The 16583-nt window shown below is 51.4% G+C and overlaps 2 protein-coding genes across 5 annotated transcripts in view; one reads left to right on the top strand and one right to left on the bottom strand.

Annotated features, from left to right (window-relative positions):
• KIAA1671 (KIAA1671 ortholog) overlaps positions 1-7014 on the bottom strand; it is a 179008-nt gene extending 171994 nt beyond the window's left edge. For all 4 annotated transcript variants that reach the window (XR_009534864.1, XR_009534865.1, XM_060121723.1 and 1 more), the window contains exon 1: positions 6939-7014. The gene's annotated coding sequence lies outside the window, so the exon portion shown is untranslated. The remainder of the gene's footprint in view (positions 1-6938) is intronic.
• The window catches only part of LOC132532246 (uncharacterized), a 33060-nt gene extending 25181 nt beyond the window's left edge, over positions 1-7879 (top strand). The window contains exons 3-5 of the mRNA XM_060170529.1: positions 6304-6421; positions 6944-7399; positions 7727-7879. Of these exons, the coding sequence (XP_060026512.1) occupies positions 6304-6421; positions 6944-7399; positions 7727-7879 (727 nt within the window). The remainder of the gene's footprint in view (positions 1-6303; positions 6422-6943; positions 7400-7726) is intronic.
• Positions 7880-16583: the final 8704 nt, after the last annotated feature.

Here is a 16583-nt window from a genome sequence, read left to right on the forward strand (position 1 = left end):
ATATGTCATCTACTTCATGCCAAGTGTTTCACAGTCCTTCTTGCTAATGGTCATAAGCACCCTGTGTCCATTTTACAAACAGGAAAACTGAGGTTCCGAGAGGTGATGAGACTGGTTGAGGGTCACGAGGACCATAAGGAGCAGAGCTGGGATTTGAAGCCAGATTGATCACCTCCACAGCCTCCCCTTGGCCTCACTGGGATCTCCCAGTCCACTGGCTACAGGTACCAGAGCCTGAGGAACAAAGTCCAGAGCAAAAACCACCATCAAGACGATTATCCCTCACCTTCGCACCTCATGTCACAGAAAGCACCTCCTTATCCAATACTGTTTCAAGCTTCACAGCAGCTCTGCCAGAGAAGACGCATTATTCCCATTTTCCAGATGAGGAAACTGAGGCTCAGAGAGGTGAACTTCCTGTTCTGGGAGTTCTCACAAACCGGGTCACCTTACCCAGACCCCTGCTTTGATGTGTCCCCCACAAATCATGAGCCACGATGCTCACTGCCACCTCTGGGCGGACCCTCCACCTTGGCAAGGACCTCCCTGACCCATGTGGCAGGCTGTATTCCTGCTCAGAAGATATATACTAGCTCCCTCTCAGCCTCCCTGAGAGGATCGTACTTCCATCTCATTGATATTGAGTTTGGCCACGTGACTTGCTTTGGCCAAGAGAATGAGGGCAGAAATGACACCTTCCCAGTTCCAAGGGGAGGCTTTCGGAGGCTCTGCAGGTTCCCAGTGAGCTCCTGAGCATCTGTTGTCCACCACAGAAGAGCACGTCCTGGCTGGCTGCTGCCTGTCAGCCTGGGTACCAAGATGAAGATACACAGGGCAGACGGGAACCCAAACCAAAGCCTGGAATCCAGCCTCCCTGCCAAGCCCAGGCAAGGTCAGCCAAGCCATCTGATGACCCCCAAGTACGAAACAAATGTTTGCTGTTAGAAGTCACTGCAGGGACTTCCCTGGTGGCACAGTGGTTAAGAATCCGCCTGCCAATGCAGGGGACACGGGTTCGAGCCCTGGTCTGGGAAGATCCCACATGCCGCGGAGCAACTAAGCCCATGCGCCACAACTACTGAGCCTGCACTTTAGAGCCCGCGAGCCACAACTACTGAGCCCGTGTGCCACAGCTACTGAAGCCCACATGCCTAGAGCCTGTGCTCCGCAACAAGAGAAGCCACCACAATGAGAAGCCCGTGCACCACGATGAAGAATAGCCCCACTCACCGCAACTAGAGAAAGCCCATGCACAGCAACAAAGACCCAATGCAGACAAAAAAAAAAAAAATCACTGTGATTTGGGAGATGTTTGTTACACAGTATTATCATGGAGAAACCTGACTGACACAAAGGACTATGTGTTTCCAGCCTTGGAAGGAGTAGGAAAGGTACAGCCACTCTGGAGGGAAACTGAGCAGGTGAGATCAACATTCTAAACACCCTTTATCCCAACTGTTCCCCATCTTGGAATGTGTCTTCCCATCGACTACAAGTATGCAAAGACACATGAGCAGGGATGTCACCGTGACACTGTGTGTTATAGCAAGAAAACAAACCACTCAATGCTCACCAGCAGAGCATGTGCTCAATAACTAATAGCACCTTCATGCATTGAAGTATTGTTCAGTTTTTTAAAAGAGTGCAGTAAGTCAACACAGTCTAAAATGGGTCCACATCTATTTTTAATTTCTGCGTGAAATTCTTTGTCTTATGATTGTTGTTGTTCAAAGTATATGTCCACACATACCGATTCATTTCTTTATTCCACAACTGTTTACTAAGGAAACAGCAGTGAAGACAAATAGGGTTTCTGCCTTCTTGGAGCGTCATCTAGAGGGGGAGGAAGCAATACCACCTCCACTACAACCACCACAAGGAACAAGAAGCAACACATACCGAGCACTGACCATGTGCCAGTTCCTTTTCATTTCCTCCTCACAGCAACCCTCAGAGGTAAGACCCGTTATTATCTCCATTTGCCGATGAGGAAACTGCGGCTCAGAGAGGTTAAGTTACCTGCCCAAGGTCACACAGACAATAAGTGGCAGAACCAAGATGCAATTCTTTCCATCTGGTTCCAGAGTGGACCAAAAACCCCCCAAAAAACAACTTAAGATAGCAGAGTGTGATAAGGGCGTGGAAAGAAGTAAACAGAGCATATGTATGTGGAAAGTTTCTGGAGGGTCGAGGGAACTGCTGACTGCGTTATCTCTGAGGAATGGGATTGGGGGTCCTGGGTGGGATTTTACTTTTCACTTAACGTAAATTCATTTTGCCGTTTTTGAAGTGTTTGGTATGTTACATGTTATTTTACCATAATATATATATTATATGTTATTATTATACTATGTGTGTGAGTGTGTGTGTGTGTGTGTGTGTGCGCGTGTGTGTGTGTGTGTATGTGTATCTCTTCTGACTCAGTGATGTAAATATCCAAAGATCAGCCTTTGGGGATGTATCTTATGTTCTCAGTGGAGACAAGGCTATACAACATTTCAAAGGTCACTCAACTGAGCAATTAGCAAATGTGGCAGTGATAACTACTTCTCAGAAGTCAATCCATAATCATTTCCATATTTGTCTCAATTTGCCTTCCCCCTCCCTTCCTCCCATCCAATTGACCAGATTTCTGTGGAGTGAATTCCTAAGGGCAGAGGCTCTTTTGAATTGCCCATAGAAGATGCTCAATAAAATATCCATCACATTGAAGGAAAAAAAATTTGTGTGTGCATGTGTGTGTATCTCTCAATTCAAAGTTTGTTAGCTTCTTTGTAAATGACAGGAGTTTCGGTAGTGGTCTTGGGCAGAAGGACCCCCTCAAAGCCTCAGTTTTATAAACTGCAGAATCAAGGGTCCCCAAAGCAGGCATTGCCTGTGTTTGTTGTGAAGAATAAAAAAAGAACAAAAGAGCTTCGCCCAGAACCCAGCACACGTAAAGGGTTCAGTGAAAAGCAGTTGCTCTGATGTGTTATGTGCTTTCTCTACATTCTCTCCAATCCTCCCATTTTACAGAGAAAGAAATTGAGGTCCCAGGAGGGGAATGGCTTGTCTGGGGTCACACTCCTATAATCTGGATGGGTGAGTGGGGGAAGAAATGTGAAACTCCTGGACAGAGATTCCCCATGCCCTCCTCTCAATCCCAAACCTGCCAAAGCCTTCCTGTTTGGCTATTTAGGGAGTGGCAGGGGGTGTAAAGAGAATTTTTGTTGCCAATGGTCTAACTTTTATTTCTTCAACACACCCTGTATTCTGGGTATACCAATGAGCACACAGTTCTCCTAATGGCTCTGCCTTTGCCTGTCCTGCTCCTGCTGCCTGCAATGTCCTCATCCTTGCCCTCTCCTCCTTTAAGACTCAGCTCAAGTGTCACCCGTGGTCGCCCAACTTCCCCCCCGCCCACCCACCAAACACACCAGATTGGAAGAGGCAAGCACCACCTGCCTGAAACACTATATATATATATATATATATATATATATATAGTGTGTGTGTGTGTGTGTGTATATATATATATATGTGTGTATATATATATATATATATATATATATATATATAAAATGACATGCCGTGATGACATCTATTATAATAACCATACCCACTACTTAGTGGGCACAGACCAGTGTGGACACTATGCCTGGTAATGTCCGTGCACTGCTTCTCTCAACTTGTATAACAACCCTTTGAGGGAGGGGAGTATCCTATCAAGAGCCCATTTTACAGATGAGGACACTGAGTCTAAAACCAAATACCATGGCCTCAGACCACAGCCAGGAAGGGGCAGCGCCAGGGTTTGCCCCCAAGTCTCCCTGGCCGACTCCCTCCTTTCTATCCCTGCCTCCTCCTGGAAGCCTCCCTGGGTTTACCCCTGCTGCACCCTGACCCAACCTCACCAACATTTGTGGCTTCTCTATTCAACTTCCCTAACTCCAAACATCCTGGATTTGCAAGCTGGAAGCAAGTTCAAATCCCTGCTCTGCCACTGGCAGCTGACAAAGACCTCACCGCCACAACACTGAGTCCTGAATCTGTAAAATGGGAATGACGAGCCCCACCCCCTCACACAGGAAGATGGTGAGGGTTCCAAGGTAAAGTCCCCTCAGATGTTTATGACCCTCCCAGGGCAGGTGACAACAGATGCTCAGGAAGGTTTGCTGACTTGAATGAAATACTGACACTTAAAATATTCAGGCCACCTCCACTGGGGGTTTCCTTCTCCAGATTGACTGCCATGCCTCCAGGAAGGGGTCTTCAACCGCATGGCTCTTGAAACACAACACTGACCACTGTCTCTATCCAAGTTCAGTTCCGTCATCACCTCTCACCTGGATTTTTCGAGCAGTCTCCAGCCTCCTGGCACACCATCTCCCATCCAGCCTCCCCAAGAGATGGGCAAGCTTCCCAAAACACACATCTGACTCCATCCCTCTCCCCCAGAGAAACTCCCACAGTGCCCCAGTGCCCCAGTATAAAGTCCAAACCCCTGGGAATGGTTGCCCTGGCCCCTGCCAGGATCTCCAGCCAACACCCTATGCTCCCTCCTCTGTCCAGGCACCCAGGCCTTTCTGTTCCCTCTTTCCAGCACATAACGCCATCCTCTACCCACGGGCACGCTCTCCAAGAAACAAACCCCCTGCCCACCATCCCCCACTCCAGGTCAGAAGCCATCAGCCCCTCTTCCCATTATCACAGCTCTCTCCTTCTGGGCAACTGCCTCTTTTCACAAAGAATTTACCCCTTAAGGGTGTGCCTCCTCTTTGACATGGTGTCTTGAAATATTTGTTGAATGAATTAATTAATGAATGCACATTTAAAACATCCCTCTGGGGCTCTTTTTCTGAGATGGTCAGAGATGTATTCTGGTGATGCTGAGAGGGGAGAAAGGCTCACGGCCAGAGAGTGGGCTGTTCCATTCTCCTGCCAAAGTCAGCCCTGAATAAAAGCCAGCCCCCAGGACCTCCAAGGGGGGTGGGGCACCTCCAGACTAAGAATCTGGGGTGAGGGTTATACCCCCAACATCAAGAATCAGTACAGCTGCCTCACTGGACTGCAGGGCAAGCCGATTGCTCACAGCTAGATCGCAAGCCAGGAGGACAGATCCTATATTGCCCTGGGTCCACCATTTCTAGTGTCTGCCACATAGTAGGTGCTCAATACACACACTGGTTGACCGAATGAGCTTCACACACGTCTAGACACTGTACTGAATGAAACCCTGTACTTCTCTAGGATAATTGCACCCTTGTCAAGCATGCAAATCCTTTAAAAAGGATTCCCCATAAAACCACCAGGACCGTGCCTAGTGGATGCACAACTCCCTCTGGAACTGTCCCAAGGATGAGACACCGGTGTCTGGGGGTGAATGCATGTTTGTCCAGGAGCTTCGATGGATTAGCAAAGGGAAAGCTGGGCCAAGGGAGAAGTCTTGTCCAAATGCCCTGGTTACTGATTAGCCAAACCCTAGAGCTTCTCTCTGCAAGGGGGATCAGAGGGGCAATTAAACCCCTTTGGAAGAAAGACTAAGTTAAATATCTGCCTAATCCTGCAGTTTAAAAAGACGGCAAGTTGGGTTTCTGGAGCCTTTCTTCAGATACCTGAGGGGAAGCGGCAGGGCATGGGACAAGGGAGAGACCACAGAACGAGGGCCCACTAATATTTACAGAGCCTGTACCTGTTTCAGACCTTTTATACCTATTAATCCTGCCAGGCACCCAGACGAGAGAGGACTGTGACCCCCACCCCCACTCCATTTTGCCCGAAAGGGAGACCTGGGCTCAGAGAGGTTAAGTGTTTTGTCCAAGGTCACAAAGAAGCTGCAAAGAAAAAGCACTTTCTTTGTGCAACAGGTATAGCCCTTTCCTTTCCAAAAGGTAATGGCAGCTCCTGTCTGGAGAAAGTTCAGTCCCGCGGGCAGGAAGCCCTGGCCACCTAGGCGGCGCGCGGAGGTCACACGGCAGCCCCACTACCGACCGGCTACCGACCAGCGGAGAAGCAGGGTTTCAGGGCGCGGCGCCGCGGCTCCGTGCCGAGTGTGTGCTAGGAGGGTGTGGAAAGGTCGGGCCCGGCTCGGGGGTCAACGGGCCGCTTCCCTTCCCCTGGGTCCCGCCTGTAGGCTTAGGCAGCGCCGCCAGCAGGGTGGGGGCCACCCGAGCCTACCGGGAGCAGGGGGATTGAGCCTTAATCCCATCAGGGCGCCTCTGCCCTGAGAAGGCGCGCGGAGGGGTGCGCAGGCCCTGCAGGGAGGGCGCGTCCGGAGCCCCGGAGCCCGTGGGGCCCCGCGCGCTGCTCTCTCCACCGCCCCAGGTGCCCGGAGGATCCCTTCGCCCCGGGCTCCGCCTCGATCAGCACCCCCGCTTCCCAGTGTCCACCTCCTGGGCCTCCAACCTGCACGGACGTCCGGATCCTAGCAGTTCCAGGCTGGGTACGGATCTCCAGCGATACCCCAGCTCCCGGCCACCAGATCTCATCTCGGAATCACTCCCAAGGCTCGGACCAGTGGGGGTCAGAGGAGAGGGATCAACTAGCTCCCAGTTTCCAATCACCGTCCACAGTCACCCCCAGGCTGGGGATCGTATGGGACCCCAGGCCACCAGCGCCCGATCCACTCCTGGGATCGACTCCCAAGTCTTCAACCGGGTGGCGTGGGATCCATTGGCTGCCCAGTGAGGGATCTTCCCGCGGGATCCACTCTCAAGTCTCGAGAGACAGACCTCCCGGCTCCCAAATCGAGATGCCTCCTCCCCGCAGACCCAAAGCCCCGGGAGATCCACCGGGTCCCCACCTCTTCCCCGGCCAACTTTGCCAACTTTTCTCCCGGGGCCTCAGCCGAGCAGAAACTTGGCGGCCATCGCCGGCCGCCGCCTCCCCGGCCCCCTCGCAGGCCGGGGACAGGGGGCGGATGGCCTGCCCCCATCTACCGCCGCCGCCGCTCAACCTACCCTAGAGCCGCCGCCGCCGGCCCGCCGTGCCTCCACCTGCCCGCAGCCCTTGGCACCTGCCCGCGCCGCCCGCGGCCCAGCGCAGCCTAGCCTGCTGGGGGCGGGGCCTCGGGCGTGGAAGCGCCCCCGTCGCCGTGGGAACCGTGGCCGGCGGCGCCTGCGCGGAGGGCCCCGGGGCGGAGCGCTGCCGGCGGACCCGTGCTCTCGGCCGGCGCCGGGGCCGGGGGACGGTGAGACAGGTCAGGGGTCACGAGTTTGCCCCGACATTCCTCCCGGAAGCGGTCCCGGCCCTCGAGCCCCGACCCCGCCGCGCCGGACTCAGAACGTTGTTCATGATCCCCGCCCGCATTCCCGGGGTCAGCCCGCGGCTCTGGCTGGGATCCCTCGCAATGGACACCGACCGGCCGCCGGGTCTGCGACCCCAAGAGCCTAATGCAGCCCGGGAACTCAGGAGGCGCACGGTTAGAGCCTCGCCCATTGAATCTCTTGGGCTGCGGGCGCCGGCTTGGGTGGGTGGGGGTGGAGGGGTGGTCTGCGCGAGGCGCTCGCGGCGCCTCGCGGCAATCAGGGGAATTGCACCCGGGACCGCACGACCAGGGGCTTGGCAGGAGGTTGTTCACTCCCGCTGGGGCGCCTACTGTATGCCACGCCTGCTGCCATTGTGTTGAGGTGGGGGTTGAGGTGTGAGGCATATAGAGACTTTTTGGACAAGTTGAGAGAATCGAAGGAAGTTGCTCCTGAATGGGAAAATGCCTGTTTTGCTATCCTTTACTCATTTCATTCCACAGGTCTTTATTAAGCACCTGCAGTATGCTGGATGTCAGGGACCCAGTGGTGAAGCATCTGGCAATATACAGGCTCTCGTGGAGCTTACAGACATTGTAAACAATATTTGCACGAATAAATTGAATTGTATTTGTGACTCGTGCTTTCTTCCTTAGGAAGGAAATGTACGGAGAGTTAACTAAAGGATCTAAAATCATACATGAATTTATTGTACGTCAGTTAGACCTCAATAAAGTCAAAGAGAGGAAAAAGAACATCACGCTGTGTGGCTTCAGGAGAATTGGCAGGGATCTCTCTTACCTGTCTTTCTCTCAATTTGTGTGTGTGTAAGAAGGCACCCCTGTTACAGGAGATACACACATCATATCTCTTGTTTCTTTTAATCTGCACTTTTCGAGTAAGTATCAGCATTTTATCAAGCAGCAGCCTGAGACTTGCCCACAGTGATGGAACCCAGAAGTGGTGAGGCAGTGGCCCCATGACGCCCATGGCTGCATTGGTTCTTCGTTGCTGCGCGCGGGCTTCTCATTGTGGTGGCTTCTCTTGTTGCAGAGCACGGGCTCTAGGTGCGCAGGCTTCAGTAGTTGTGGTACACAGGCTTAGTTGCTCTGCGGTATGTGGGAATCTTCCCGGACCAGGGATCGAACCTGTGTCCCTTGCATTGGCAGGCGGACTCTTAACCACTGTGCCACCAGGGAAGTCCCAACGTCTTACATCTTAGAATAATCTCCTGTATCTGGATGTCTTGAGAACAGCCATCAGTAGGACCCAACTGAGTGGCTTTTAAATACGACTACCACACCCAGGGCGGAGTCTTTGTGGTGGGGGACAGAGAATGGTTGGATTGAAAGTTAAAATGCCTCAAAATCAACCTTTAAGCAGGACTTTTGCATTACATGTATATTATATGAGCAAAGGCAAATCGTCTGCTGTCCTCTCTAGAACTTCTGGAGGCAGGGGCTTTTATCTCTTTAGTTCACTCCTTATTCTTAGTGCCTAGAGCAGAGCTTGGTACATAGTAAGTGCTCAATAAATACTGCGCTTAATAAATATTGGGTTAAATGCATGAATGGCCAACAGCTGATAGGGTACCCTCTGCTATCTCTCCTCCATAACCTTATCAGAACTTCCTGTCTCTCCCAGGCACATCTCAATGAACCAGAACATGTGGGCTGAGGATTCTGTTGAACTGGATGTCTCTCAGCTCCCCATCCAGCTTAGTCCTCCATCTTGGCCTCTCCTCTCTATCCCAGAACTTAAGTGGGGGAAGGGAGAAGACAGTCCTTTTTCTGCCACCTGTCACAGAAACCCCAAACCCAGATGTGTCCCCAGCCCTAGCCAGCCCACCCCCAACTCTACACCCCAAGAAATGCCCAGTGTCAGTTCTACCCACATCAAGCTTTGAGGGGAAATCCCAGATGTGCCAAACTACAACTCCCAGAGCCCTCCTGGCCCCAGAAGGGGCGGGACTTCCTGGCTCAGCCCCACCTTAGCTGATTCTCTCTGTGTTCCTGTGTCTTCCCTCCCAGGTGAGAGGCTGCCAGCCAGCACACACCCAGAGATTACACCCTGACCAAAGAGGTGTCAGGTTGTACATTGTTTTCAGAGCCAACACCCCACCCACCACTCCCAGCCCTGGCTTTTCTCTTCCTGAGGAGAGAGGACAGTGCCACCCAGGGACTTTCCCAGAACCCCTTCTCTGCCGTTGTTTGCCCCCTCTTCCAGAATGTTTGTCCTGAACTGGCAGCTCTGTCCAGTAGAGCTTTCTGCAACGACAGAGATGTTCTATATCTGCACTGTCCAACACCAATCGCAGATGACTACTGAGCACTTGAAATTCGGCCATTGTGTCCGAGGAGCTGAATTTTTTATTTTGTTTCATTTTAATTAACTTAAATAACCACACGTGGCTACAGCTACTGTATTGAACAGGACAGCTCTGGAACTCACACACTCCTTGGCAAAGACCATATTCACACATTTTCATTGATGTATATTTATTCATTTTGTTTCTCCCGTTATTTACCTGCTCCTTGAAGGGGAGAGCCAGTACGTTCTTTGAAATGTTTTCTCTCAACACCAGGCCTTTGCCCATGCCGTGGCCTCTGTCTGGAACACTTTGCCCTCCATCATCTGTAACAACTATGTGTCCTTCAGATCTTAGTTTTAAAGTCAACTCCTCCAAGAAGCCATCCCTGATTACCATCCCTGACCCCCATGCCGAAGCTTCGGAGTCTTCTAGCCCCAACTAGACACTGATGACACTGTAGTATAATTGCCCAATTACTTCTCTGTCTCACTTTCTAGACTATGAGCTCCTTGGGAGCAGAGACTAGCATAATACCTGAATCAGAGCTGACCCCCAATAAATATTCATGGAGTTCAACGTTGAATAAATGTTTTCACATGATACAATCCAATGCCTCATTCACAGTAGTGATACTAATGAAAGCTGTAATTTATTGAGCCGTCTCATTAAACGCCACAACAATCCTATAAGAGATACTATATTATCTCCTTTTCACAGGTAAGTGATCTGAAGCTCAGAGAGGTTAAGTAAATCATTCAAGGTCACACAGCTAGGATCACAGCCTGGGTTCCCTAGAAAACAGAGCCTGAGGCAAGATTTATAAGCTAATGCCTTATTAGGGATGAAATCCCAGCTTAACAAGAGAGAAGGAAAAGGGACTGTGAGACTGAGAAGGAGGGAGAGCAAGTATAAGACGTGTCTTACTAAGTTGGCCACAGCTTTCCAAGAAAATACGGCCGGAAGTGCCACTGCTCAGGGCATCTCTGGAGAAGCCACGTGAAACATGCAGGGATAAAGGGCAAGAACTTCATCTGCTGGCCCGTCCCCTTTCCTGTCTGCCATTAGTGACCATTGGGCCCAACTGCTCCTCATGTCTGAGCTGTGTTACCTACACCTCCAGGCAGCCATGAGGGAAGCCAGTTCTACACCCAGAGCTTCACCTGAGTCTAGAAGAGGAGGCAGCAGAACCCTATTCCCAACCCCCAGCCAAGGATCCAGTCAGGTCGGACTGGACCACAGCTGGGGTCGTTGGGAGACCAAGCCACGACTCAGGCCTCATCACCGCAGGCTGAGCTGGCCAAGTGGCTGCAGCAACTGACCCAGGCCGCCTGCAGGGGCAGGTGAGCGGAGGCTTATGGCATCCAGTGCCGCTGGGTGGCCAGGAAGGACACAGCTAAGCACACCTGAGAAGGTGCATCCTTCAAGCCTGAGCGATATCACACTGGGATTCAGATCCAGTTCAGACTAGCTCCAAAGCCCTTCCACAAATACTGATTGAAGGAAAGAAAAAGAAAAAGAATAAATACGTGACTGAATGAGTGGGAAAAAAACCCTGGCAATCATCTCTTCAGAACCCTGGTGTATTCCAGAGGCTCTCATTTTACAGTGGAAAGACTGAGGCCCAGTAAAGCAGAGATCCCCTGACCAAGGCCACACTGAGTGTGGGTGGCAGAGCTGGGACTCGAGGCTCGGTCTCAGGCATCACTGAACCTTCCTGCTTCTGACAGCACCAACGGATGTGTCTCATTTGTCGTGTCAGCATTCATAGCATCAGAGTGACACCTCTTGTTCTCACCTTCCCAGCATCCACGGCCCATCCTCTGCTAACAGCACCTTGGTTTTCCTCCTAGAAACCAACCCAGCCCCCACCTTTAGTCCATGTAGTTCTAGTGCGGTGAGCCTCATGACATGCTTACTCTAATCCCCATTCTCCAACCCTCAATCCCTAATCCTTGAGCCCAGGTCCTAGGTCTGGCCAATCAGAGCATCCCATTTCCCTGGCCACAATGATGGGACCCAAGCTTGTCCAGTGAGCGTTAATCACAGCAACTGCGGCAACTATGTGCAAAGAGGAGCTTTTTTTTCTCTGGGGCTGCTAAGCCTGGAGGCACCAGAAGCCAACACTGTTAGAATCTGCCTGAGAGCGAACCTAACTCAGCAGAAAATGGAGCTGAGAGATGGAGAGAGAAAGAGAGGTCCATTGCTTGTTCACCTGGAGCCAGCTGTGCCTGAAGCTGTCCCACAGAATTTTCAGTTATGTAAGCCAATGCATTTCTCGTTTCTAGTTGAGCCAATTGGAGCTGCACTTCCATCACTTACTGCAAAGACAAGACAAGCGCCTATTCTGTGCCAAGTTTTATGCTGAATGTGGGAGACAAAGATTTTTCAGATCCAGTGCCTACTCTCCGCAAGTTTACAGCCTGCAGGGTAGATATCCAGATCGCAGAGAAATATCCCTCAACTAGAATTACCAAGGCAGAAAAGTAGAGAGCACAGTGGCAAGAATTTCAACACCTGGTGTTTAATCGTAGATCGGTTAATCCCTATTCATGCTTTCTCCTACCCAGGAAACCCCATACCCTCACCCCATCCTGATTTGGGGCTGGCTTTTCCCTCTTTGCCCAACCCACCCAGCAGCCCAGTGAAAGCCTGTCGATTTAAGGAACTGGGAAGGAAAATACACACACGCACACACGCGCACACGCACACACACACGCGCGCGCACACACACACACACGCACACCCCTCAGGCCAGCTTATCACACACTTGGGCTTTGTTCAGCAGCCTGAATGTTTCCTTCAAACAGAAGGACACCTGTTATGAGGTCGCAGACGTATGTTCAAAGCTGGAGCCTGAGAAGAAGTGGCCACGTTGGAGGGTCTTGACCTGAAGTGTGGTGAGTCTGGAGGGAAGAGGGATGTGAGGTCAGGATGGGGAGAGAGGAAAGTATTGTCCAGAAACCATAATGGGCTTTAAGGGTCCATGAGCCCCTGAAATTACAATACTGTGTGTGTGTGGGGGGGGCGGTATACAAGTAAGTCTGCATGAAGAATGCATCCATGCTTTTAAATCCTATTTTCAAAGGAATTCATCACCTCCAAAAGGTTAAGTCCCACCGGTCTAGGATATGGCCATCTTTCTGCAGGCGGGTGTTTTAGTCTACTCAGCCTGCTATAACATAGTGCCACAGACTAAGTGGCTTATAACCAACAGAAATGTATTTCTCTCGGTTCTGGAGGCTAGGAATTCCAAGATCAGGTAGCTTTGGTGTCTAGTGAGAGCACGCTTCCTGGTATATAGATGGCTGTCTTCTTGTTATGTCTTCACATGGCAGAAGGGGCAAGAGTGCCCCCTGGGGTCTCTTGTAAGGGCACGAATGCCATTCATAAGTCCACCCTCATGACCTCATCACTTCCCAAATGCCCATCTCTCAGTACCATCACCACTGGGGTTAGAATTTCAACATGTGATTTTGGGGGGCACACAAACAGTCCACTGCAATGGGGAAACAGAGGCTTGGAGCCATTACATTACATCATAATTCGACCAGCTCACACAGCCAACTTGTAATGGAGCTGGAAAAGCACCAGAAGTAGGGCTGACCTGGCTGTGCAGCTAGGAGAATGAGACAAGGGATGCGGGTCAAAGTCCTCTCCTAAACCCGACTTGCCCATCTTCAGATCTCAGCCTGGATGTCACCTGGCACCCAGGCTGGATCAGGTGCCCCTCCTCTGTGCCTGCCCCAACATCGCCCTGGGCTTTCTCTTGGTGTGACGCTGTGTCTGTTTGCATCTGTTGATCGGTGGGTTGGCGAAATACACATCTCAGACTTCATTTAGGCTACACCACCCTCAGATATCTCCACCTCTCCTAACAAACCGGTCCCTCCTGCAGCTTCCCTATCTCAAGTAAGGGCAGCTCCTCCATTCCAGGTGCCAAGGTCAAAAGCCCTGGCGGCATCCTTGCCTCCTCTTGGTCCCTCACACTCCAAGTCCAATCCATAAGCAAAGCCGGTTGGCCGGACCTACCTTTTTCCTTCAACAAAGATCCAGAATCCGCCCCCACCCTCCCTCTCTCCTCTCTCTCGGGTCCACTGATGTCTCTCACCTGACTGACTGAAGTTGCCTCTGGTTGCTTCTTCCTCGCCCTTCCTTCTGCCTCTCCTCCATGCAGAAGCCAGTGATCTTTTTTTTTTTCTGTATGTGGGCTTCTCACTGTTGTGGCCTCTCCTGTTGTGGAGCACAGGCTCCGGACGCACAGGCTCAGCGGCCACGGCTCACGGGCCTAGCCGCTCCGCAGCATATGGGATCTTCCCAGACCGGGGCACGAACCTGTGTCCCCTGCATCGGCAGGCGGACTCTCAACCACTGCGCCACCAGGGAAGCCCCAGAGTGATCTTTTTAAAACACTGGGACAGGTGACGTCACATCTCTGCTCAAGACCACCCACAGACTCCCCATCTCACTCAGAAAGTAAAAGCCAAAGATCTATCATTGCCTACAAGGCCCACCACTCTCCCCCTTTCCTCATTCCTTCCAGTTACCGGGTCCTCCTCGCTTCTGCCAACACGCCAAGTATACGCTTACCACAGGGCCTTTGCACCTGCTCCTCCCTCTGCCTGGAATTTCCTCCCCCATAAATCCACATGGCTTCCTCCCTCAGCTCTTACTGAAAGGTCATCTTCTGGGCTTCCCTAGTGGCGCAGTGGTTGAGAGTCCGCCTGCCGATGCAGGGGACACGGGTTCGTGCCCCGGTCCGGGAAGATCCCACATGCCGCGGAGCAGCTGGGCCCGTGAGCCATGGCCGCTGAGCCTGCGCTCCGCAACGGGAGAGGCCACAACAGTGAGAGGCCCGCGTACAGCAAAAAAAAAAAAAAAAAAAAAAGGTCAAAGGTCACCTTCTCATGGGGCTTTCCTGACCATCCCCCAGTCACTCACCATCTCCCTTCCCAGCTTCATTTTCCTCTGTGGCACTTATTTACATCAGGCATCTTATATATTATTTCCTTATTGTCTCTCTCTCCCACTAGAGTGTAAGCTCCATGAGGACAGTCGTTTTGTCTGTTTTCCTCACTACTAAACCCCCAGCACCTAGAACAGTTCTCGGAACATAGTAGATACTCAATAAATATTTGTTGACTGGATGGACGGATGATGGACCATATTCTTCCACCCTGTTTGTCTGCCTTGCCCACGAAACCCTAAGCTCCTTGAGGGCAGGCACTATGTTCTGTTCACCACTGTATCTGTGAAGGTCACACAGGGTTGGGCACATAAAAGTTGAATGAATGAATGATCAATTCCTTCCAGTTCACAGACGAGGACACGGACAGCAGGATGATGGGGACATACCAAGGCTCTAGCAGTCACCTCTAAATACCCGAATCCCAGTTCCCCTTCTGCCATGGCTGGCTATGGCTACCCTGGCCATCCATGCTCACTGGCTGGAGCAGGTGGGAGGGTTGACCAAATTCTAACCCTGGGTAGCGCCTAAAAAACGCTGGGGTATTTGACTTTTAAACTAATTTCTTAATATCACTTTGGGTTTAGGTCCCAGAGTCAGGAGCCTGATTCCCTGAGTTTGAGTCCCTGGTCCACCACTCATTTCCTGAGGCTTCGTTTTGTCATCTGCAAAATGGGAACTCAGATAACAGTACTACCCGCCCTATCATAGAGGGACCACAGTCTTGAATTGAATGAGGCACTGAAAGAGTTTAGAATGGGGCTTGATGAGTGCTCAGGAATTGTCAACTGCCATTAACAGTTAAGCACTGAGCTGGAGGAGAAAATATTCAGTCCCTTTCATGTTTCCCTTAGGTGGATTCCAGGTAATTGAAGCCTGGCCGGATGTGGTTTCGGGTTATAATGCCTCATTTAAGTTTCTGGGCACCTGGACGGTTGGTGTGATTTTCCCAGGTGACACTGAGCACATTATCTGGAGAACAAAACTTCTTTCAAGGTCAGAAACGCCCGGAGAGGCACTGGGGCAGCCAGAGAGAGGCAAAATCACGGGCCTCAGTCAGCTCTGGGCTCCCCAGCTTCCTGGCTGGAATTACACCCCTCGGGATCCTGCCAGCCCCAAAGTTGAGGCTGATTTTGGTGTAGGACAAAAATCCATCCTCCCTTCCTCAAGGGGCCATGTCTCATTTGCTGGCTAGCTGCCGTGAGGTTTTTCTAATCCTGGGAATAAAATGTCTGTGCCACCTTACCCTGACCTACCTTCCCAGGCTTAGCTCAGCCCCTCTCCCTGCAGCACACCTGCATCTGACCCCCTAGAACCTTCACAACACCCCTACCCCCATTTCCAGAGAGACGAGGTGACCTCCCCAAGGTCATAGGGGGGAAACGTGGTTTGTTGCTTCTTTCTACCACATCATCCTGCTCAGTGATTGAACCCAACACCACATGCCCCCTGGGATTTAGAATCTGCTTTTACAGATGGAGAAGCTGAGGCCCAGAGCAATGGGGCAACTTGCTGCAGGTCACACAGCTGGGAAGTGGTAGAGGGACTGGCTGGCCTCCAAGCCCAGGATTCCGGCCACGTTTAAAGTGCTGGCTGGGCTTAGAGTCCCAAAGTGAAACCCAAGGTTGAAGTCCTGGAAAGTCTGTGTAGGTGCCCTTGGCTGGCTCAGCTGCTTTTGATCCCGGGTGCCCTTAGGCTGCCTCAGCCCTTCTGGGCCTCACTTCTGACCATCAGTGACAATGCTGGCTATTAGCAAACCACCATCCTGCCTCAGCATCTCATCCAACCTCTATTATTATTTTGTAAGACTGGACTTGAAATCAACTCTCTTTCTCCTTAAAATAGATTTTAGTTTAAGATGGATAACCGGTATCATGACAAAAAATAGAACAAAAACACCACAACAAATACAAGGAAAATCCAACTACATCCCCCAAATCTCACTAGACCCCACTGCTTGCTCAGGGCTCCCTGTCTTTTAAAAAGAGGAGACTGACAGATGCTTGGGAGATGATTAAGACCCTTTAGCTCCAACAGACATTTTCTCCTTGGTGTAAAGAGAAGGATTGAAGGAGAATTGAAAACT

The sequence above is a fragment of the Lagenorhynchus albirostris genome, chromosome 14, assembly GCF_949774975.1.
Source record: "Lagenorhynchus albirostris chromosome 14, mLagAlb1.1, whole genome shotgun sequence".
Classification (NCBI taxonomy): Eukaryota; Metazoa; Chordata; class Mammalia; order Artiodactyla; family Delphinidae; genus Lagenorhynchus; species Lagenorhynchus albirostris.